Genomic DNA, 23532 nt, shown 5'->3' on the forward strand with positions numbered 1-23532 from the left:
CTCTCCCTCTGGCGCTACGAGCAGTCGTAATTGCGGTCAAAAGCCTGAAGATGGCCTGAGAAAAGGGTCGAAACCTGTTGCTAATAAATAAAAAATCTGTAAATGTGATCGAGACTGTTTTTATTTGATTTATAAAACACACATTTTATACTGAAGAACAGTGGCCCAGCTCATCAAGACTTACTCTACTCAATGAAGAGGTCCTATATAGAATGGGCACTAGAAGAAAGAATGGGTTGGGTAACAAGACATCAAGATGTCAAGGAACGATTCCGCAGCTCGTGGTCTAGTGGGTAGCGCTGCTACCTCTGGATCACATGGTCCCAGGTTCGATTCCCTGCCGGGTTGGGGATTTCTTCTGCCCGGGGACTAGGTGTTTGTGTTATCCTCATCATTCCATCGTCATTCGTGAAAGTGAATGGACTGGACTGTGTACAGGTTAGGAATTTGTACGGGAGCTGATGAACGCGCAGTTGAGCGCCCCACAAACCTACCATCATCACCATCATCATCATCAAGGAAGAACATCCGTAATACCAAAGGGAACCAGAAAGCGAGAAAATTATAGCGGAAAACGGTGGTAGGTGTACATACAACAAACGGCTGAGGACGTTCGGTGTAAGTGATACTCTGAGATGAAGAGAGTAGTACAGAAGAATCGTGACTAGACGACACAAACCTATCAGAAACCTTACAACAAAAATTAGGGGTCAATGTCTCTGCACTACTGGCCATGATTAACCCCCTCCCATTTTACGACATTAGCGAACATTCAGCAGCCAACTGACATGTATTTTACCTCGTAATATGGACAGAAATGGAACGTCCTCAGAAGTTATCTGAGTTTCCGACTACAGGTTGTAATGGTTCTTTATTTACGTGACCACTACGGCAATCCAACCCCAGTTCTCGATACCAGTAATATCGTATTATTTTTCTGCGAAGTAACAGACATATTTTTGTGACAATATTCACATTTGGTTTTATTAATGTATAGGTACTCCGGTGTATCGATATATTACAGTGATATGGTTCTTGTGTGTATTCATTTCTGTGAGAGTTTCATAATCTTTTACATACTTGTAACCGTTTTGGCGCGAATGCGCACAGAGCAGTCTTTGTTTCACTTTGCAGAAGCTAAGTTCTTATTTTGCTTTGTAAAGGAACAGTCAAGTCTTGTGTTTGGTTAAAGTGGAAATTAAATATATGAAGATTGGTAAAAAATTGCTTTCTTGATGATGTGACAATTATGAAAAGTATATGTGAATTTACAAGAAGTTTAATACAAATGTGGATCGTAAACACCAAGTCAAAAATTATTTCTACCATACCATTATTCTGATCTGGGATTGTTTGATCATTTAAAATTCCCTGAAAAACGCATTTGTTAGGTCTTTAAATATTGCTAAAATACAGAACTGGACCTTCTAGCAGTCAAAGTGGAATCACTCTAGAATCAACAAGATGAGCCATAACAACTTCGACGAAATCTACGTACGAATACGTTCAAGATAAGTGCCAAAATTAATGACTTTTTTTACAGTGACTTCATTATTTACATTCTGACGATACCATCTACAGTCAGTAACTTTGTTGTTGCCCGATAAAGCGAACATATGCCGCGTGAGCAACATTATTAATCTGATTTCTAACCTACTCTGCAAGTGGTGGTATTGTTAGAAGGTCCTTACAAATCCAGAAGCACCTCCACACAAACACTGTTCCATTTCGATGTCAGCTATCAGAGCAACATCTTCCAGCTGGAAAAAAGGAATTGAAAGCTTTCAGGACGTTATGGCGCCTACTTTACGGCGAATAGTCTTGGACGCCGCAAAGTCGTCTTACGTGGCTACACACAACCATTTGTGGTTGTGATGATGATGATGATGATGATGATGATGGAGACGGTTGTATGGGTGCCGACGGCAAGGTCTGCAGCGCCCGCTCAGTAACAGATTGAGACGGTTGTCAAGAAAAGACTCAGAGCATTAAGATAAAACTGAACGTAAAACACGGGTAACAAGCTTGGAAAAAAATGTGCCTACCTACACTGAAACGGGGGACGAAGCATGCCGTCAGCAGTAAAACATGGACACCACAGGAAGAAAGTGGTAGAGGGAGCTAAAACAATGTAGCAGATGGAAGTGGGCTGGCTGACCCCAAGGAAAAAGGGAGGTGCCAGCCACTTTGCAATGCACTAAAACCTCCAGCCTAAAAGTTTAGGCCAGAGTACAGACACATCACAAAACTTTAAAACAATAGACACACATGACTCATCATTAGCTAAAACACAGGGCAGATCCCCATCAACTTGTGCTTCTGCCCTTGCATCACGGTATAAAATGCACTCTGTTAAAATGTGCCGGACAGAGATGTGCACACCACAAGCATCACATAACGGTGGATCCTCCCTCCGTAATAAAAAGCTATGTGTGAGAGGACAGTGCCCGATCCGAAGACGTGTGAGGGCCACCCCCTCCCGCCTGAACACCCGGTATGAGGTACGCCACGGCCGAGTTGTTGACTTCACCAGCCGAAGTTTATTGGCCGTCACCGCCAGCCATTATTCCTCCCACCACTCCATGCACTTCTTGTGGAGTGCAGAAATGACAGACTGCAAAGGAATAGGACACTGGACCACATCCTGCTCTCTGCAGGCTTCGTTGGCAGCCCGATCGGCCTGTTCATTGCCCCATATTCCTACATGACCAGGCAACCCAGCAGGACACCTCCTTACCCCGCCGTTAGAGCAGGTAGAGTTGGTCATATGTCAGCTGGACCATCTCCTCAGGTGGGTACAGATTCTGCAGTGATTGTAAGGCACTAAGAGAATTGGAGCAGAGGAGAAATACAGGGTTATCAAAAGTCAGTACAAATTTGAAAACCGAATAAATCACGGAATAATGTAGACAGAGAGGTACAAATTGACATACATGCTAGGAATAACATGGGGTTTAATTAGAACAAAAAAAAATAGAAAAGTTCGAAAAATGTCCGACAGATGGAGCTTCATCTGATCAGCAATAATTAGGATAACAAAGTACGACAAAGCAAAGATGATGTTTTTTACAGGAATTGCTCAATATGTCCACCATCAACAATAGCTGCAGTCGAGGAATAGTGTTGTGAACAGCACTGTAAAGCATGTCCGGAGTTATGATGGGGCATTGGCGTCGGATATTGTCTTTCAGCATCCCTAGAGATGTAGGTCGTCACGATACACTGGCGACTTCAGGTAACCCCAAAGCCTATAATCTCACGGACTGAGGTCTGGGGACCTGGCAAGCCAAGCATGACGAAAGTGGCGGCTGAGCACACGATCATCACCAAACGACGCGCGCAAGAGATCTTTCACGTGTCTAGCAGTATGGGGTGGAGCGCCATCCTGCATAAACATCGTACGTTCCAGCAGGTGTTTATCAGCCAGGCTGGGGTGATGCGATTCTGTAACATATCGGCGTACCTCTAACCCGTCACGGCAGCAGTTACAAAACCAGAATCACGCATTTCCTCGAAGAAAAAAGGCCCCATAACCGTAGATGTGGTAAATCCAACCCATACCGTGGCTTTCTCGTCGTGCAATGGAGTTTCCACGACAGTTCTAGGATTTTCGGTAGCCCAAATTCTGCAGTTGTGGGCGTTGACAGACCCTCGGAGCGTGAAATGAGCTTCGTCGGTCCACAACACGTTACTCAACCAATCGTCATCTTCCGCCATCTTTTGAAACGCCCACACTGCAAATCCCCTCGGCGTCACTAAATCGCCAAGTAACAGTTCATGATGCCGATGGATTTTGTACGGGTAGCATCGGAGGGTACGCCTAAGTGCCAACTAAACAGTAGTGTGTGGAATGCCGGCGCAACGTGCGACTGCACGAGCGCTGACTTCCCCGTGCATAGACGAACCCGCTACAGTCTCCATTTCTTCCTGGCTTGATCCAAATGGCCCTGAGCACTATGGGACTTAACATCTGAGGTCATCAGTCCCCTAGAACCTAGAACTACTTAAACCTAACTAACGTAAGGACATCGCACACATCCATGCCCGAGGCAGGATTCGAACTTGCGACAGTAGCGGCCGCGCGGTTCCAGACTGAAGCGACTAGAACCGCTCGGCCACACCGGACGGCACACACACCCGCACGCACCAATACACACACACACACACACACACACACACACACACAAACGCACACGCACACACACATACATGCCCGAGGGATGATTCGAACATATCGGCTGGAGCGGCCACGCAATCCGTGACATGGCGCCTTAAACCGGTCAGCCACTCCGCGCTGTCCAAAGTAGGCCACAAAGGATGAATGATATTGAGACCTGATAACTGCGGTGGCCAGGGTACATGCGACGATTCGTCAGCGTGCTCACAAAACCAGTCCTGGACGAAGCGAGATTTGTGAACAGGGGGCCTGTCATATTGTAATCTGGTGCACATTTGCGACTATTAATACTGAGGACCCCCCATATGGAAGTATCAGAGCCATGTCGACTTCAGCTTTGCCCTGCTCCCACTGACCTTTGCCCCCGCCGTCGTCGAGCAGCGCGGCAGCCAGCGCCTTCTCGGCCTTCTTGTCGCCCCTGCCGCCGCCCCCGCCGCCGCCCCCACCGCCGCCCCCGGAGGCGGAGTCCTTGCTGTCGGCGTCGCTGTCGCCGCCGGCGCCGCCGCCCGCCTTGCTGAGCGTCTGCCGCTTGTGTTTCATGCGGCGGTTCTGGAACCACACCTTCACCTGCCGCTCCGTGAGGTCCAGCGAGGCGGCGATCTCGATGCGCCGCGGCCGGCACAGGTACTTGTTGAAGTGGAACTCCTTCTCCAGCTCCAGCAGCTGCGTGTTGGTGTAGGCGGTGCGTAGCCGCCGCGGCAGCCCGTTCTCTGCAAGCACAAACCGGCACCACCACGGTCAGGAACCCGTACTTCCCATCTGGGCTACAGCGAGACAAAGAACACTACATCTGGACCTAACATCGATCCAACAGACATTTTGGTCGAAAATGTTAATCATTTCTCCTTGAGAGGAATCCATACTTTCTGTCTGTAGTCCCCTGTCTGGGGTAAATCGAAACAAGAAATGCCAGATACGAACCTTACATATAACTACACTTCTGGAAATTGAAATAAGAACACCGTGAATTCATTGCCCCAGGAAGGGGAAACTTTATTGACACATTCCTGGGGTCAGATACATCACATGATCACACTGACAGAACCACAGGCACATAGACACAGGCAACAGAGCATGCACAATGTCGGCACTAGTACAGTGTATATCCACCTTTCGGAGCAATGCAGGCTGCTATTCTCCCATGGAGACGATCGTAGAGATGCTGGATGTAGTCCTGTGGAGCGGCTTGCCATGCCATTTCCACCTGGCGCCTCAGTTGGACCAGCGTTCGTGCTGGACGTGCAGACCGCGTGAGACGACGCTTCATCCAGTCCCAAACATGCTCAATGGGGGACAGATCCGGAGATCTTGCTGGCCAGGGTAGTTGACTTACACCTTCTAGAGCACGTTGGGTGGCACGGCATACATGCGGACGTGCATTGTCCTGTTGGAACAGCAAGTTCCCTTGCCGGTCTAGGAATGGTAGAACGATGGGTTCGATGACGGTTTGGATGTACCGTGGACTATTCAGTGTCCCCTCGACGATCACCAGAGGTGTACGGCCAGTGTAGGAGATCGCTCCCCACACCATGATGCCGGGTGTTGGCCCTGTGTGCCTCGGTCGTATGCAGTCCTGATTGTGGCGCTCACCTGCACGGCGCCAAACACGCATACGACCATCATTGGCACCAAGGCAGAAGCGACTCTCATCGCTGAAGACGACACGTCTCCATTTGTCCCTCCATTCACGCCTGTCACGACACCACTGGAGGCGGGCTGCACGATGTTGGGGCGTGAGCGGAAGACGGCCTAACGGTGTGCGGGACCGTAGCCCAGCTTCATGGAGACGGTTGCGAATGGTCCTCGCCGATACCCCAGGAGCAACAGTGTCCCTAATTTGCTGGGAAGTGGCGGTGCGGTCCCCTACGGCACTGCGTAGGATCCTACGGTCTTGGCGTGCATCCGTGCGTCGCTGCGGTCCGGTCCCAGGTCGACGGGCACGTGCACCTTCCGCCGACCACTGGCGACAACATCGAAGTACTGTGGAGACCTCACGCACCACGTGTTGAGCAATTCGGCGGTACGTCCACCCGGCCTCCCGCATGCCCACTATACGCCCTCGCTCAAAGTCCGTCAACTGCACATACGGTTCACGTCCACGCTGTCGCGGCATGCTACCAGTGTTAAAGACTGCGATGGAGCTCCGTATGCCACGGCAAACTGGCTGACACTGACGGCGGCGGTGCACAAATGCTGCGCAGCTAGCGCCATTCGACGGCTAACACCGCGGTTCCTGGTGTGTCCGCTGTGCCGTGCGTGTGATCATTGCTTGTACAGCCCTCTCGCAGTGTCCGGAGCAAGTATGGTGGGTCTGACACACCGGTGGCAATGTGTTCTTTTTTCCATTTCCAGGAGTGTAGTAAGCACTATCAGTAACTGCTCACTAACTGCTCATAATCAGCACAAATCGTGAGAAGTCAAGACACTGTCAATTTGGGATATGTGGAAACAAGAAACACGGGTATCCTGCCTCAATTGGGCGTTCAAAAATGGTTCAAATGGTCCTGAGCACTATGGGACTCAACTGCTGTGGTCATCAGTCCCCTAGAACTTAGAACTACTTAAACCTAACTAACCTAAGGACATCACACACATCCATGCTCTAGGCAGGAATCGAACCTGCGACCGTAGCAGTCGCATGGTTCCGGACTGTGCGCCTAGAACCGCGAGACCACTGCGGCCGGCTCAATCGGGCGTACATGTGGGCAGAAACAGTTACTGATTCCATGCTGATACCCTAGGTTTCCTGCAGATATGTATCAGGAACATTCCAGTCAGGATTTGGTGGTTTCCTTCGGGAACGATTACCGAAGTGGATCGTGCATTGATCCAATAGATACACGGGTAGGTAATCTTAGCGAGTGCTTATATTACGCCTATTTCTCTGCAACTGATCCAGTCATAGCATTGTACTTCTCATCTGGGATGCACCGAAACATGAAATAAGAGATTGAACCCTGCATCAACCCAACACACATTTGGGTGAAAATTGCTACTCGTTCCTCACTGTTACGCCTCGTTTTTTGGTAATACACCAGCACCATTCCTGTCGCGACATAATTTCAAAAAACTCCCGATGTCGATGCTACACTGATCTAATGCAAATATGGATAGGCGCTCGTGCTGACTCCTTGTTGTAACCTATTTCTTTGCAAGCACAGTAGCTCCATGTTTCGTGTGAGAATTCCTCCAACTTCTGTGTACTTATAAAGAAGTTCAGATACCATATCACGCACTCTAAAATAAATAAAATAAAATACACCTACACCAGGAATCTGACTCTCGCGCTGCCGGACGGGATGGCTGAGCGGTTCTGGGCGCTACGGTCTGGAACCGCGCCACCGCTACGGTCGCAGGTTCGAATCCCGCCTCGGGCATGGATGTGTGTGGTGTCCTTAGGTTAGTTAGGTTTAAGTAGTTCTAAGTTCTAGGGGACTGATGACCTCAGAAGTTAAGTCCCATAGTGCTCAGAGCCATTTGAACTTTTTTTTTTTTTTTTTTTTTTTTTTTTTTTTTTTTTTTTTTTTTACGAGCTCGAGAATTCTTAAGCAGACGTCTACGTGGTGCGCTAGCTGGACGGCACAGCTACAAAGTTCTGAATGAACACACTTGTCTTTAGTACGACTGAGTGTTGCCTTTGGACGGGACGAAATTTTGGTTCAAATGGCTCTGAGCACTATGGGACTTCTGTGGTCATCAGTTCCCTTGAACTTAGAATTACTTAAACCTAACTAACTTAAGGACATCACACACACCCTTGCCCGAGGCAGGATTCGAACCTGCGACCGTAGCGGTCGCGCGGTTCCAGACTGTAGCGCCTAGAACCGCTCGGCCACTCCGGCCGGCGAAATTTTGGTTAATCCTGTACATACACCGGGGTTGGACGAAAATGTGGGAACACCAAAACACAAGACATTACGAAGCCTAACACGCTGTAGGAAAACCGCGACATTCAAAACAACTTCCAGTTTTTCAGAGTGGATAAATACAGGTCTCGTATGAATATCAAGGGAACCATTCTTCATGCGAAATATTGCCCAATTTAGGTAACGACGACGGACGTGGAGAGTGATTGTGCACCCTCTTCTCGAAAGCAGGCGACAAAGACTCAATAATATTGTGAGCTGGTGGCTGTGGTGGCGAGGATGGATGCGAAGATAGATGCACTCTCACAATAGTCAGTCCACCTAGTTGGATAGGGTCCAGATTGTCTGCCCCTTTACTATGCGATCGTATATACGGTTTTAGCTGACAAAAGCAGCGTTTAAGCCAATTCGACGAAATACCTACCTCAAAAGCCACCCAACTCGTCCATGGGCAGTAGCTGAAAGACAGTTAAACTATGGAGCGTTCGGGATCCTTGCACGGGCCGTTTTAAAAAATTTTAAAATTTCCTGGCGTTCCACAAGGTAGTGTTATAGGCCCTTTGCTGTTCCTTATCTAAATAAACGATTTGGGAGACAATGTGTTGTTTGCAGATGACGCTGTCGTTTATCGACTAGTAAAGTCATCAGAAGACCAAAACAAATTGCAAAACACTTTAGAAAAGATATCTGAATGGTACGAAAATGGCAGTTGACCCTAAATCACGAAAAGTGTGAGGTCATCCATATGAGTGCTAAAATGAGTTCGCCAAACTACGCTACGAACAGTAAAGTTCAGGACGGAAAGTCATCGAGTAAAACAGAAGTGATTTCTGGCGATCCCCAAGGTAGTGTTATAGGCCCTTTGCTGTTCCTTATCTAAATAATCGATTTGGGAGACAATCTGTTGTCTGCAGATGACGCTGTCGTTTATCGACTAGTAAAGTCATCAAAAGACCAAAACAAATTGCAAAACATTTTAGAAAAGATATCTGAATGGTACGAAAATGGCAGTTGACCCTAAATAACGAAGAGGTCATCCACATGAGTGCTAAAATCGATTCGCTAAACTTCGCTTACACGATCAATCAGTCTAATCTGAAAGCCGTAAATTCAGCTAAATACCTAGGTATTACAATTAAGAACAACTTAAATTGGAAGGAACACATAGAAAACATTGTGGGGAAGGCTAACCAAAGACTGCGTTTTATTGGCAGAACACTTAGAAAATGTAACAGACCTACTAAGGAAACTGCCTACACTACGCTTGTCCGTCCTCTTTTAGAATACTGCTGCGCAGTGTGGGATCCCTACCATATAGCACTGACGGAGTACGTCGAAAAAGCTCAAAGAAAGGCAGCACGTTTTGTATTATCGGGAAATATGGCAGAGTCATAGAAATGATAAAGGATTTGGGCTGGACATCATTAAAAGAAAGGCGTTTTTCGTTGCGACGGAATCTTCTCACGAAATTCCAATCACCATATTTCTCCTCCGAATGCGAATATATTTTGTTGACACCGAACTACATAGGGAGCTCGTGCGGAAAGATGTAGGTGTTCGTTCTTTCCGTGCACTATATGCGTTTGGAATAATAGAGAATTGTGAAGGAGGCTCGATGAACTCTCTAGCAGGCACTTAAATGTGATTTGCAGAGTATCCATGCAGATGTAGATGCAGAACTTGGTTTACTGTCTTCAAAACACGGAAATGCATATCAAGTCCGTATTTAATATCCCAACATCAGTTACGCAATGTTACTGATTGTCTCTGTAAGAATTTCGCGTCAAAAGCAGCCAGAAGATATTTAGTCCGACCCGATATTCTGAACGTCCTAAACAGTCACTGACTCACGACCAATTGCGAGTTAACAGATTCAGTCGTTCACTAGGCTTCTTGTAAAGATGTGCTCGCCATAATGTCTCGTTAGCTGTACGAAACACGCCACGCAGAGTTCATGTACGACACTAAATGTTCACACGCTAATATCTCCTAAAATATACGACTCACAACGCTCAAACTATCATAAAATACTAACCACTGTAGTCGTTTTTCGCCACCGACACGAGAACCGAGCAAACACGCGAGTGTCATTATTTTGGTACAAATTCTATCAGCGCAGTTTAACAAATGTGTTTACCAGAAGACGGCTACCGACCGACTACATCCATTCATAGGTCACAGGCACAAAGCCGTGCTCAATCGCGCAGGGAGTGATGAATTCCTATTGGCTAGCATGTAGAGCAACCAATCAGATCATCTAGAACACCTCTACACTGCTTTATTTCTAATGCCAGTCAATCTCATTACCACAAGCGAATTAGACTAAAAATCTCGTAATCCCGAAATTAAATAAAATTTAATGAAAACAAAATACTAGTCCTCTCCACAAAATAAATTAATAACAAATTTAATACTCAACGCCCCTCCTGGCTAGCTTTTGAAAAATCAAGCTCACTCGAACATGCGTCACAATTCCCCCATTGCACAACTTTCTCACACGTACATTTACATGGTTTTAATAAAATATTATATTCTCACTTTACGTATGTCCTCCATTCACTCTCTCAGTCGCTACACAACACTCACACAACCAAAACACTATTGAATAATTACTATCCAAAGTGCTTCTAATGGCGTCGGGCACTTGTGGTAATGAAACTAAAGAAAATCCCAAAAAAATGGACTATAGGAACCTATCATTTTAGTCGTAGTTTCAATTGATGCTACAGATGAATACATTACAGTCACTAACTGTGTTTTAGGTAAAAATTTATAACTCCGAATGTGCTGATGTTATTGATTTGAAATTTTAACAACGCGGTTGTGTTATGCACGGAATTTCGTATACTGAGTATTAAAAAGCTCGATCAATATTTAACAATACTTCAGATTCATATACTCTAATAGTGGCAACTATTTACTTACAGCTCGAATAAAACAGACACGTGTTTCAAAGTTTTACTGACCTTCAAAGTAGTCACCACCAGTGTGTATAACCCGTTGCCAGCGATGTGGAAGTCGTGGGATACTCTTAGCAGTGCCAGTTGTGTTGACAGTTTGAGCGGCACGGTTTACTGCCCGAAGAATTTGTAGCAGTTCTGAAGCGAATACTATGAAGTATTTCCTTCAGTTTAGAAATCGAGTTGTACTCACGAGGGCCTAAATCAGAGGAGTGCAGTAGGTGGTATAGCACTTAGCAGCCCCATCAGTGAAACAAATCAGTAACAGCTTGCACTGTACGTGCTTGAGCATTGGCCCAGCAAAATGATGGTCAGCTACTGTAAAAAGTGTCATCGCTTCTGTCTCTAAGGTATTCGTAGGTTGTGTTCCAGAAACGAACAGCATGGAAGTGAAGACACTTTCTGCAGGACCTGACCATCATTTCGCAGGACAATGCTCAAGCACGTACAGTGCAAGCTGTTACCGATTTGTTTAACTGATGGGGCTGCTAAGTGCTATACCACCTACTGCACTGCCCTGACTTAGGCCCTCGTGAGTACAGCTGGATTCCTAAACTGAAGGAAACACTTCACGGCATTCGCTTCAGAACTGCTACAAATTCGTCGGGCAATAGACCAAACCGCTCGAGCTGTCAAAGCAACTGGCACTGCTAAGAGTATCCTACGCTGGCAGCGGGTTATACACAATGATGGTGACTACTCTGAAGATCAGTAAAACTTTGAAACACGTGTGTATTTTGTATGGGCTGTAAATAAATAGTTGGTACTATTAAAGTACCAACCCTCGTAATGCGTAATGCACGCAGCGTTACTCAAGTACACGGCTCGTTCGGCACAGTAGCCAGCGTCTTCTGTGACGGCGTGAGAACCTAAAATCTGCTCACCTCCGGGCTCCACAGCAAGCAACGCTTTCAGTGCAAGATGACAACTCTGCTGCGTTGCACAGTGCAAGCGAAGCGTGGGGAATGTGGCCACCGCCCCCGCCTCCCGCAGCCCCTGCGAGGAGACGTGAGGTGAGGTTAGCGGCTGACCTGTTGAGCTGCGGTGCGCTGACTGGCTGACCCCGGGGTCAGGCGCTCCATCACTCCGACGTGGGACCCGGCGGCGCATCCTCTCTTCCGGTTCCGCGAACAGCGGCGTGAGAATCAACCTCCCACCATCGTGCAGCTACGTAAATACCCGGCCAGCCATTGTACTGTCTTAGCAACACGCTGCCTGTAACCGCAGATGGCTGCACCCGTTCATACTCCACTAGCGTATAAAAAGCAGTTCTATACTTAAATCACCGCAATAAAATTTAAGCAAATCGGTAGGCATGCCACACCATGGGTACCTACAATGAAGAGCCAAAGAAAGTGGTACACCTGCCTAATATGGCGAGCACGCAGAAGTGCCGCAACACGACGCAGCGTGGACTCGACTAATTTCTCAAGTAGTGTCCATTAATCCGCAAGAGTGCAAGGGGACGGAAATCTCTTCGGATCAGCACATGGAAAGGTATCCCAGATATCGAGAGGTTACAACAATGGAAAATTGTACTGAAATGTGCAGGAGGATCTGCAAGGAATTGACGCAGGTCGCAGGGAATGGCACCAGAATTTCAATGTAGACAAGTGTAATGTGCTGCGAATACATAGAAATAAAGACCCTTTATCACTTAGCTACGACATAGCAGGTCAGCAACTGGAAGCAGTTAATTTCCATAAATTATCTGGAACTAAGCATTAGGAGTGGTTTAAAATGAAATGACCATATAAAATTAATCGTAAAGCCGCAGTGGATACACCGGTTCCCGTCAGATCACCGAAGCGCTGTCGGGCGTGGCCGGCACTTGGATGGGTGACCATCCAGCCGCCATGCGCTGTTACCATTTTTCAGGGTGAACTCAGCCTCGTGATGCCAATTGAGGAGCTAATAGTAGCGGCTCCAGTCATATAAAACCATCGTAACGACCACACGCCCCTCCTATCCGCATCCTCCGCTGAGGATGACGGCGGTCGGATGGTCCCGGTGGGCCACTTGTGGCCCGAAGACGGAGTGCTTTATTTAAAGCCGATGCCAGACGGAGATTCATTGGAAGAATCCTAAGGAAATGCAATCCGAAAACAAAGGAAGTACGTTACAATACACTTGTTCGCCCACTGCTTGAATACTGCTCACCGATGTGTGATCCGTACCAGATGGGTTTGATAGAAGAGATAGAGAAGATCCAACGGAGATCAGCTCGCTTCTTTACAGGATCATTTACTAATCGTAAAAGCGTTACGGAGATGATAGATAAACTCCAGTGGAAGACTCTGCAATAGAGACGCTCAGTAGCTCGGTAAGGGCTTTTGTTGAAGTTTCGAGAACATACCTTCACCGAGGAGTCAAGAAGTATATTGCTCCCTCCAACGTATATCTCACGAAGAGACCGTCAGCATAAAATCAGAGAGATTAGAGGCCACACAAAGGTATACCGACAATCTTTCTTTCCAGGAACTATACGAGACTGCAACTGAAGGGAGAAAATATAGAGGTACTCAAGGTACCCTCCGCCACAGACCGTCAGGTGCCTTTCGGAGTATGGATGTGGATGTAGATGTAGATATGCTCAATAATCTTTATGTCTGGTGAGCTTGGTGGCCAGCGGATGTGTTTAAACTAAGAAAAGTATTCTGGGAGAGACTCTGTAGCATTTCTGCTCATGTGGGGTGTCGAATTGTTCTGCTGGAACTGCCTGAGTCCCTCGGAATGCTCAACGGACATGAATGGATGGAGGTGATCAGACAGGATGCTTACGTACGTGTCCCATGTCAGAGTTTATCTAGATACACTCCTGGAAATGGAAAAAAGAACACATTGACACCGGTGTGTCAGACCCACCATACTTGCTCCGGACACTGTGAGAGGGCTGTACAAGCAATGATCACACGCACGGCACAGCGGACACACCAGGAACCGCGGTGTTGGCCGTCGAATGAAGCTAGCTGCGCAGCATTTGTGCACCGCCGCCGTCAGTGTCAGCCAGTTTGCCGTGGCATACGGAGCTCCATCGCAGTCTTTAACACTGGTAGCATGCCGCGACAGCGTGGACGTGAACCGTATGTGCAGTTGACGGACTTTGAGCGAGGGCGTATAGTGGGCATGCGGGAGGCCGGGTGGACGTACCGCCGAATTGCTCAACACGTGGGGCGTGAGGTCTCCACAGTACATCGATGTTGTCGCCAGTGGTCGGCGGAAGGTGCACGTGCCCGTCGACCTGGGGCCGGACCGCAGCGACGCACGGATGCACGCCAAGACCATAGGATCCTACGCAGTGCCGTAGGGGACCGCACCGCCACTTCCCAGCAAATTAGGGACACTGTTGCTCCTGGGGTATCAGCGAGGACCATTCGCAACCGTCTCCATGAAACTGGGCTACGGTCCCGCACACCGTTAGGCCGTCTTCTGCTTACGCCCCAACATCGTGCAGCCCGCCTCCAGTGATGTCGCGACAGGCGTGAATGGAGGGACGAATGGAGACGTGTCGTCTTCAGCGATGAGAGTCGCTTCTGCCTTGGTGCCAATGATGGTCGTATGCTTGTTTTGCGCCGTTCAGGTGAGCGCCACAATCAGGACTGCATACGACCAAGGCACACAGGGCCAACACCCGGCATCATGGTGTGGGGAGCGATCTCCTATACTGGCCGTACACCTCTGGTGGTTGTCAAGGGGACACTGAACCGTGCACGGTACATCCAAACCGTCATCGAACCCATCGTTCTACCATTCCTAGACCGGCAAGGGAACTTGCTGTTCCAACAGGACAATGCACGTCCGCATGTATCCCGTGCCACCCAACGTGCTCTAGAAGGTGTAAGTCAACTACCCTGGCCAGCAAGATCTCCTGATCTGTCCCCTATTGAGCATGTTTGGGACAGGATGAAACGTTGTCTCACGCGGTCTGCACGTCCAGCACGAACGCTGGTCCAACTGAGGCGCCAGGTGGAAATGGCATGGCAAGCCGTTCCACAGGACTACATCCAGCATTTCTAAGATCGTCTCCATGGGAGAATAGCAGCCTGCATTGCTGCGAAAGGTGGATATACACTGTACTAGTGCCGACATTGTGGATGCTCTGTTGCCTGTGTCTATGTGCCTGTGGTTCTGTCAGTGTGATCATGTGATGTATCTGACCCCAGGAATGTGTCAATGAAGTTTCGCCTTCCTGGGACAATGAATTCACGGTGTTCTTATTTCAATTTCCAGGAGTGTATATCAGGTGTCCCACATCACTGCAAATGTACACGCCGCATACCATTACAGAGCCTCCACGAGCTTGATCAATCCCCTACTGACATGCAGAGTCTATGGACTCATGAGCTTCCCTCCATACCCGTCCACATGGTTCAAAATGGTTCAAATGGCTCTGAGCACTATGGGACTCAACTGCTGTGGTCATCAGTCTCTTAGAACTTAGAACTACTTAAAACTAACTAACCTAAGGACATCACACACATCCATGCCCTTAGGCAGGATTCGAACCTGCGACCGTAGCAGTCGCACGGTTCCGGACTGCGCGCCTAGAACCGCGAGACCACCGCGGCCGGCGCGTCCACATGCATCCGCTCGATACAATTTGAAACGAGTCTTGTCCAACCAGGCAACAGGTTTCCAGTCATCAACAGTCCAATGTAGGCGTTGAAGGGCCCAGGCGAGTTGTAAAGTTTGTCTCGTGCAGTAACAGATCTAACAACTACCTACGGATTATGGCTCGGAGGAACCTTGACAGCAGTGCCACCATGTTGAATAATGATTTTCGTGCAGCCTCGAACTGTATGCAATAGACTGCATGATGCGGAACTTCACTCCCAATATCCATGGCGAGGTCCATCTTCGCAACCACACCATGCAGCGCGATACACGTGGGCCCAATAACTTGCCGAATGGACCGCTCAGGATTGGCATCATGTTCTTTTCACCGATGAGTTTCGCATATGCCTTCAAGCAGACAATCGTCGATAGTGTTTCGACGCAACTCGGTCAGGCTGAACGCCTAAGATAAACTTTCCACTGACTGCAGCAAGGTGGAGGTTCCCTGCTGTTTTGAGGTGACATTATGTGGGGCTGGTGTACGCCGCTGGTGGTCATGGAAGGCGCCGTGACGGCTGTACGATACGTGAATGGCATCCTCCGACCGATAGTGCAGTCATATTGACCGCATATGGGCGAGGCATTCGTCTCCATGCATGACAACTCGCGCCACCATCGTGCACATCTTGTGAATGACTTCATACAGGATAACGACATCGCTAGAGTGGCCAACATCTTCTCCAGACGGGAACCCTCTCGAGCATGCCTGGGATATATTGAAAAGGGCTGTTTATGGACGTTACTTAAAATCCGTCTTGATTGCAAATATTTTTTTAGTCATATGTCCGCTTGCGGTTCATTCAGAACCGTCTTCGGATCTGTAAAAATAATGATACTAATTTACTGTTTCACGGAAGCAAATATTTTTCATCCTATCTACTCAACATCAAATGTACCAGAAAGTACCTGATATTTCAGTTACAGGAGTAACCCGTCCAAATTCAGCAATTTTCACATGCTACGTCACATAAAATTGGAAGAATTACAGATAAAATTGAAAGACGCTTTCGTAAATCCGACGTTAAAATAGGGTTCCGAACAAATAGCACGTTAAAATTGAAGCTCCAGCATAGAATATGTAATAGTAGGAATAAATTTCAGGATTCAGGTGTATATAAGATCAAATGTAATGACTGCTGTAAACAATATATAGGGCAGACTGGTAGGAACTTTGAAACCAGATTCAGGGAGCACACCTACTCTCAAAACAAAACAGCTTTTGGGGCGCATATGGCTGCGACAAAGCTCTCAGTCACGAACATTGAATACAATTTAGACATCCTGCACAGAGCTCATAAGGGACGGTTTCTTAACGTTTTGGAAGAAATTGAAATATACACCCACAAAACTAAAGATCCGGATTTAATCCTCAACGAGCAAAGCGAATTCAGTCATAACGCCTATTTTAGCATTTATGACGACCTACTAAGATGACAACTGTTGCGTGTGGAGATCCAGCCCAAGGGATGAGAGATGGTGCGCGGTGGAGAAGCCGGAAGACGCGTGCAGTGCCTGGCGTCGTTGACGGGGCCATCCTGTGCGGCCCTCTTGCCCGCGGCGATGGACATCAGACGACTGAGCGGACCGTGGCACAACACCGAAATGGCGGGAACCACGGAAGCAGACCGTAGAGGAAAACAAGTTCACACCATCACCATAGACATATAAATCGCCCTATGTTTTTAGATCGTATAAAAATTTTAATTTTACTGTTTTTTAATTATGACAAGTACAGGTTTTAACCTTGACATCTACATATTTTAATTAAGTATTTTTAATATAAAAAAGATCTACAGAATACAGTATGTGCAAATGTAATGCAACAAATGTACCAGACGCCACCTGTCGGTAATTGTGTTATAATTAGTATAAATGACGTGCACTCTGCCAACCAATTTTATGTGACGTAGCATGTGAAAATTGCTGGATTTGGACGGGTTACTCCTACAACTGAAATATCAGGTACGTTCTGGTACATTTCATGTTGATTAGATAGGATGAAAAATATTTGCTTCCGTGAAATAGTAAATTAGTATCATTATTTTTACAGATCTGAAGATGGTTCTGAATGAACCGAAACCGGTCGTATGAATAAAAAAAAAATTTGCAATCAAGACGGATTTTAAGTAAAATTATAAAATCAGTGATTGCTGTTATCCCATAACACATTATGTCTGTTTTTGCACTGTTTATGGACGACATGACCCACCAGCCACTCTGAGGGATCTACTCCGATTCGCCGTTGAGAAGTGACCCAATCTGGACCAACAGTGCCTTGATGAACTTATTGGTAGTATGCCACGACGAATACACGCATGCATCAATGCAAGGGGACTTAATAATGGTTATTAAAGGTACCGGTGTGTACAACAACCTGGGCCAGGACCTCTGAAGGTCTCGCTGTGTGGTGGTACAACATGCAATGTGTGGTTGTCATGAGCAATAAAAAGTGCGGAAATGATGTTTATTCTCTATTTCAATTTTCTGTACAGGTTCCGGAACTCTCGGATCCGAGGTGATACGAATTTTTTTTTTTTTTTTAGATATATACTCTTCCCAGTGTTTCTGTGGTACCTAAGACGACTGCCTCCTGAGTGTTTCGCCTGTGCGTTGCCCCATGACACGCATATCCTCTCAACTCACCGAGAGACTGGTCGTTCTTCGACAGCTAACGGCGTCAGATGGGAAGCTTTCGGCAGGTGCGCACCTCTCCGTGGGCTAATGTCAGGCGTTGTTTACAAGACCTCCCTCCCTCCGTCCGTCTCTCTCTCTCTCTCTCTCTCTCTCTCTCTCTCTCTCTCTCTCTCGTTCTCTCTTTCTCCCAACTTCGCCGCTGCCTCCGCACAAGAACTTTTCAATTAAGTCCGCTCGCCGGAGCACGGTGCGTTCTTGCTTCCCTCAGACGGGGAGGGGTACCCGAAGCGTGGAGCTGCAGAATACAGCGCAGCATCAGAGGCCAGCCGCGTATAACTGGCGACTCGCAAAAAAAAAAAAAAAAAAAAAAAAAAACCATGGAAGAGAGAAAGAGAGAGAGAGGCGCTGAGCAGCCAGGCATGGAAACGAGGAGGGAGAGGGGTGGGGAAAAAAAGAGCGAGAGCAGAGAGAGGCAGCAACTTGGCGTAAACAGCTGCTCCGGACCGCCTCAGCCCGGAGTGAACACGTAGCGGTAAACACGGCTTATCTGCTAGCGGGCGATATTGCGCCCTTCTTAAATTCCGCTGCTCTGCTAACGGAGTTAAGCGCAGGCTAACAGCTCTGCGTCTCCAGTCTGCAACGCACGTGGATCTTGTGAAACCTGGTATTCATCCGCCGGCAAGGTTACACACTCAGCTGTTCTCAGCGACATATTTGGAATTCTTGTGAATAAGCGCCATGTGCAATGTTTCTCAAGGTGGAGGAGTTCGTTTCATCGAGTATCAGTCCCTTCATTTTACGTCATTTATCATTTTCGGGCGTGAAATTAGAGTAAATTATTTAGATTTACTTTCACAGTAATATTTGTGGAAACAGGTTTTACCAGCAACTGAACTTCGTTTTTACTTTTTCCAATCACAATAAAACATTAAAATATTTCAAATAAGTTTTTCATTTTGTAAAATTAAATCCTATTAATTCAAGTTATTCTAACAAGCACAAGAAAAGTATTTGTGAATTCGCCAAATTGTCTCTGTCACTGTATGTTATTTTATATCTTTAAATGGGACTGTGTTGAGAGTTTTCGCGGAAGCTGTATCACAGCAAAAAGTACGAGGAGCTGTGTGATATTTGTGTTCAATGCTGTGTGCTTGAAATTAAGAAATTTAAATTGAACTAATACAACCATCAAAAACAGAACTTAAATTTTGTTCATAAAATCACCAGTTGCGCATGTGGCATAAAAAAATTTAAAAAAATCGGGTAAAACTTTTAGATTTACTTTTACAGTAATATTTGTGTAATTAGGTTTTATGAGCAGCTGAACTTTGTCTTTACTTTTTCTAATCATAATATAAAACTAAAATATTGTGACTAGGCTGTTTAGGTTTTTATGTTATAACGCTACGTAGCCGTCTGTATGAAAATCACTGACTGTGCTGTGAGCCGTCTGTGGCTGGTTGACATTGTTCGAATATTCTCTATTGTAGTGTCAGGCAGTTGGACGTGAGCAGCGCGTAGCGTTGCGCAGTTGGAGGTGAGCCGCCAGCAGTGGTGGATGTGGGGAGAGAGATGGCAGAGTTTTGAGAGCGGACGATCTCGAGGTGTGTCCGTCAGAAAAAGGAAATTTGTAAGACTGGATTTCATGAACTGATATATATATATATTATGACTTTTGAACACTATTAAGGTAAATGCATGGTTTGTTCTCCATCAAAATGTTTCATTTGTAACTATGCCTATCAGTAGTTAGTGCCTTCAGTAGTTTGAATCTTTTATTTAGCTGGCAGTAGTGGCGCTCGCTGTATTGGAGTAGTTCGAGTAACGAAGATTTGTATGAGGTAAGTGATTCATGAAAGGTCAGGGCCATTCTTTTGTAGGGATTATTGAAAGTCAGACTGTGTTGAGCTAAAAATATTGTGTGTCAGTTTAGTGTTGACCAGAATAAGTAAAGAGAGTAATGTCTGAGTACGTTCTGTTTTGTTCAGCTGTTTGAAAATCAAATAATGTAAGAGGTTGTCCGGCACTGTCACTTATAAATTTTTCTAAGAGGATGTTTCAATATTTTAGATTAGTTTTTCAATTATAAAGTTATTTTCTATAAATTCCAGTAATTCTAACAGGCACAGAAAATATTCACCAAGTTGTTTTTATCATTGTATGTTTTCCTATGTCTTTAAATGGGACTGTGTCGAGAGTTTTTGCGGAAATTATATCACGGCAAAAAGTAGGAAGAGATGTGTGATATCTGTTTTCGATGTTCTGTGCTGGAAAGTATGAAACTGAACTAACGCATCGATCAAAAGTAGAACTTCAAATTACTTCATAAAATCACCAGTTGCACATGTGGCATACAAAAGGAAAGAGTTTTTGCGGAGTGATTACAATCAACTTTCATCGAGAGCAATGATCCCAAGAAGTAAGAAAAAATTTTATTTCGCTTCCTGGTCTTCATAACTTTTTAAAAAATTGCAGTAACCTCGTTACTTTGAAGTAAATTCTAGTTACTGTCGAAGATGAAATAAACTTCGTCGTGGAGGGCAGTGAGGTGTTACTTCCTATAACGGGACATCCTCCACTAGCGTTACTTTTCCTCTACCGTAGTTGTCGATACCAGTACTCCGGACGATACCCTTGTCTCTAGAATGAGATTTTCACCCTGCAGCGGAGTTTGTGCTGATATGAAACTCTCTGACAGTTTAAAACTGTGTGCTCTACCGTCTGACCTACCCAAAGCACGACTCACGCCCCGTCCTCACAGCTTTACTTCTGCCAGTACCTCGTCTCCTACCTTCCAAACTTCACACAGGCTTTCCTGTGAACCTAGGAGAACTAGCACTCCTGCAACAAAGGATATTGCGGAGCCATGGCTTAGCCACAGCCTGGGGGATGTTTCCAGAATGAGATTTTTCACTCTGCAGCGGACTGTGCACTGATATGAAACTTCCTGGCAGATTAAAACTGTGAGTGCTAGTTCTGCTAGGTTCGCAGGGGAGCTTCTGTAAAGTTTGGAAGGTAGGGAGACGAGGTACTGGCGGAAGTAAAGCTCTGAGGTCGGGGCGTGAGTCTTACTTGGGTTGTTCAGTTGGTAGAGCACTTGCCCGTGAAAGGCAAAGGACCCGAGTTCGAGTCTCGGTCCGGCACACAGTTTTAATCTGCCAGGAAGTTTCATATCAGCGCACACTCCAATGCAGAGTGAAAATCTCATTCTGGAATCAACTATCAACTTGAACGGATGTCTTGTGACGTCTGCCAACGAACTAAACGAACTATATCGAACAAAAAGAAATAATAAAAAAAAAGACATAGCTGAGTGGTGAGCGTAACGGATTGCCGTCCCACGGGCCCGGGTTCGATTCCCGGCTGGGTTGGGGATTTTCTCCGCTCAGGGACTGGGTGTTGTGCTGTCTTCATCATCATTTCATTCCCATTTGGCGCGCAGGTCGCCCAATGTGGCTTCGAATGTAGTAAGACCTGCATCAAGGCAGCCAGACCTGCCCTGCAAGGGGCCTCCCGGCCAATGACGCCAAACGCTCATTCCATTTCCACGAGCAACATTGTCTTTTTGCAGCTTCCAGATGTCGAATCTAATGCCTTTATCTAACAAAAAAAAAGTGGTCTCTTAGCATCTGACGACTACTGCGTGCCTTGAGGACAGTTTGTTGTGTGGGTCGGGCCTTCCACAGTGAAAGTCCCTCCAGCTACCATGAGAACAGCACATGGCCTGTTCCCAACTAATAAGCAAGCTAATTAGGGCCGCTATCTGCTGTTTTGACGGGCAGACATCACGCCCGTTTTGTGTGATTAACTGTGGCATTCGCACCTGAACAACGACCTTATCCGTCACAGAGGTTCTGTCCTCTGTCTGATTGAATTATCAGTCCCAAATTATCAGTTCAATACAAACACGTGCGCTGTATACGAGGTCACTAACGCACGTCTGTGGCACTCGACTCGAAAGTAAGCCAATTCGAATCCTGCTGGAGGAAAATTATCACAAACAGTATTTAACTGGCAAGGGTAGAAGAGATGGTGGTCTAACGTTCCTGAAAATCAGTGTCCTAGATTACACTTTCCACAGTGTCTCATGAATAGTGTTAGGCAACACTGTTGATAATGATGGTCGATCCGTCGGATGTGTGGGGGAGGGGAGAAGGTAAGCTCGATGGTGCCTTGGGTGTTACATGAAAGGAGTAGAGTATCTGCAGCGTCCTTTCCCTTCACTTCATCCAAAATGACACAAACTCAACATCACACTGTGCAAGCTCTCATCAAATTCACACGACACTGGGCACTTCATAACATGTTTGAGCAAGACTACGGCGAAGCACTTCCACGGGTACGTTACCTAGGATGGCGATACAGGATTCTTGCATCTTCTCCCCTATGCCCATTCCCAGAGTATCTGACTGAAACTGCTTTCGGTGTCTTACAAAGAGTACACATTAAACGGCAAAGCAGCAATAAGCAGAATTAAATATTTTTTTTGTACACTACTGGCCATTAAAATTGCTACACCACGAAGATGACGTGCTACAGACGCGAAATTTAACCAACAGGAAGAAGATGCTGTGATGTGCAAATCATTAGCTTTTCAGAGCATTCAGACAAGATTGCCGCCGGTGGCGACACCTACAACGTGCTCACATGAGGAAAGTTTCCAACCGATTTCTCATACACAAACAACAGTTGACCGGCGTTACCTGGTGAAATGTTGTTGTGGTGCCTCGTGTAAGGAGGAAAGGTCGCATTGTAGCTTATCGCGATTGCGGTTTATCGTATCGCGACATTGCTGCTCGCGTTCGTCGAGATCCAATGTCTGTTAGCAGAATATGGCATCGGTGGGTTCAGGAAGGTAACACGAAACGCCTTGCTGGATCCCAACGGCCTCGTATCACTAGCAGTCGAGATGACAGGCATCTTATCCGCATAGCAGTAACGGATCGTGCAGCCGTCTCGATCCCTGATTCAACAGATAAGGACGTTTGCAAGACAACAACCTACTGCACGAACGGTTCGACGACGTTTGCGGCAGCATGGACTATCAGCTCGGAGACCATGGCTGCGGTTACCCTTGACGCTGCATCACAGACAGGAGCGCCTGCGATGGTGTACTCAACGACGAACCAGGGTGGACGAATGGCTAAACGTCATTTTTTCGGATGAATCCAGGTTCTGTTTACAGCATCATGATGGTCGCATCCGTGTTCGGCGACACCGCGGTGAACGCACATCGGAAGCATGTATTCGTCATCGCCGTTTGGCATATGGTGTGGGGTGC

At 46.7% G+C, this 23532-nt stretch overlaps 1 protein-coding gene across 1 annotated transcript in view; it reads right to left on the reverse strand.

Moving 5' to 3' along the window:
- Positions 1 to 12113, reverse strand: part of LOC126293221 (homeotic protein proboscipedia-like) — a 33388-nt gene extending 21275 nt beyond the window's left edge. The window contains exons 1-3 of the mRNA XM_049986343.1: positions 12035 to 12113; positions 4688 to 4887; positions 4534 to 4561 (exon numbers count right to left, since the gene is read on the reverse strand). Of these exons, the coding sequence (XP_049842300.1) occupies positions 4534 to 4561; positions 4688 to 4887; positions 12035 to 12113 (307 nt within the window). The remainder of the gene's footprint in view (positions 1 to 4533; positions 4562 to 4687; positions 4888 to 12034) is intronic.
- Between the last annotated feature and the right edge of the window lie 11419 nt (positions 12114 to 23532).

This window comes from Schistocerca gregaria, chromosome 10 (genome assembly GCF_023897955.1).
Source record: "Schistocerca gregaria isolate iqSchGreg1 chromosome 10, iqSchGreg1.2, whole genome shotgun sequence".
NCBI lineage: Eukaryota > Metazoa > Arthropoda > Insecta > Orthoptera > Acrididae > Schistocerca > Schistocerca gregaria.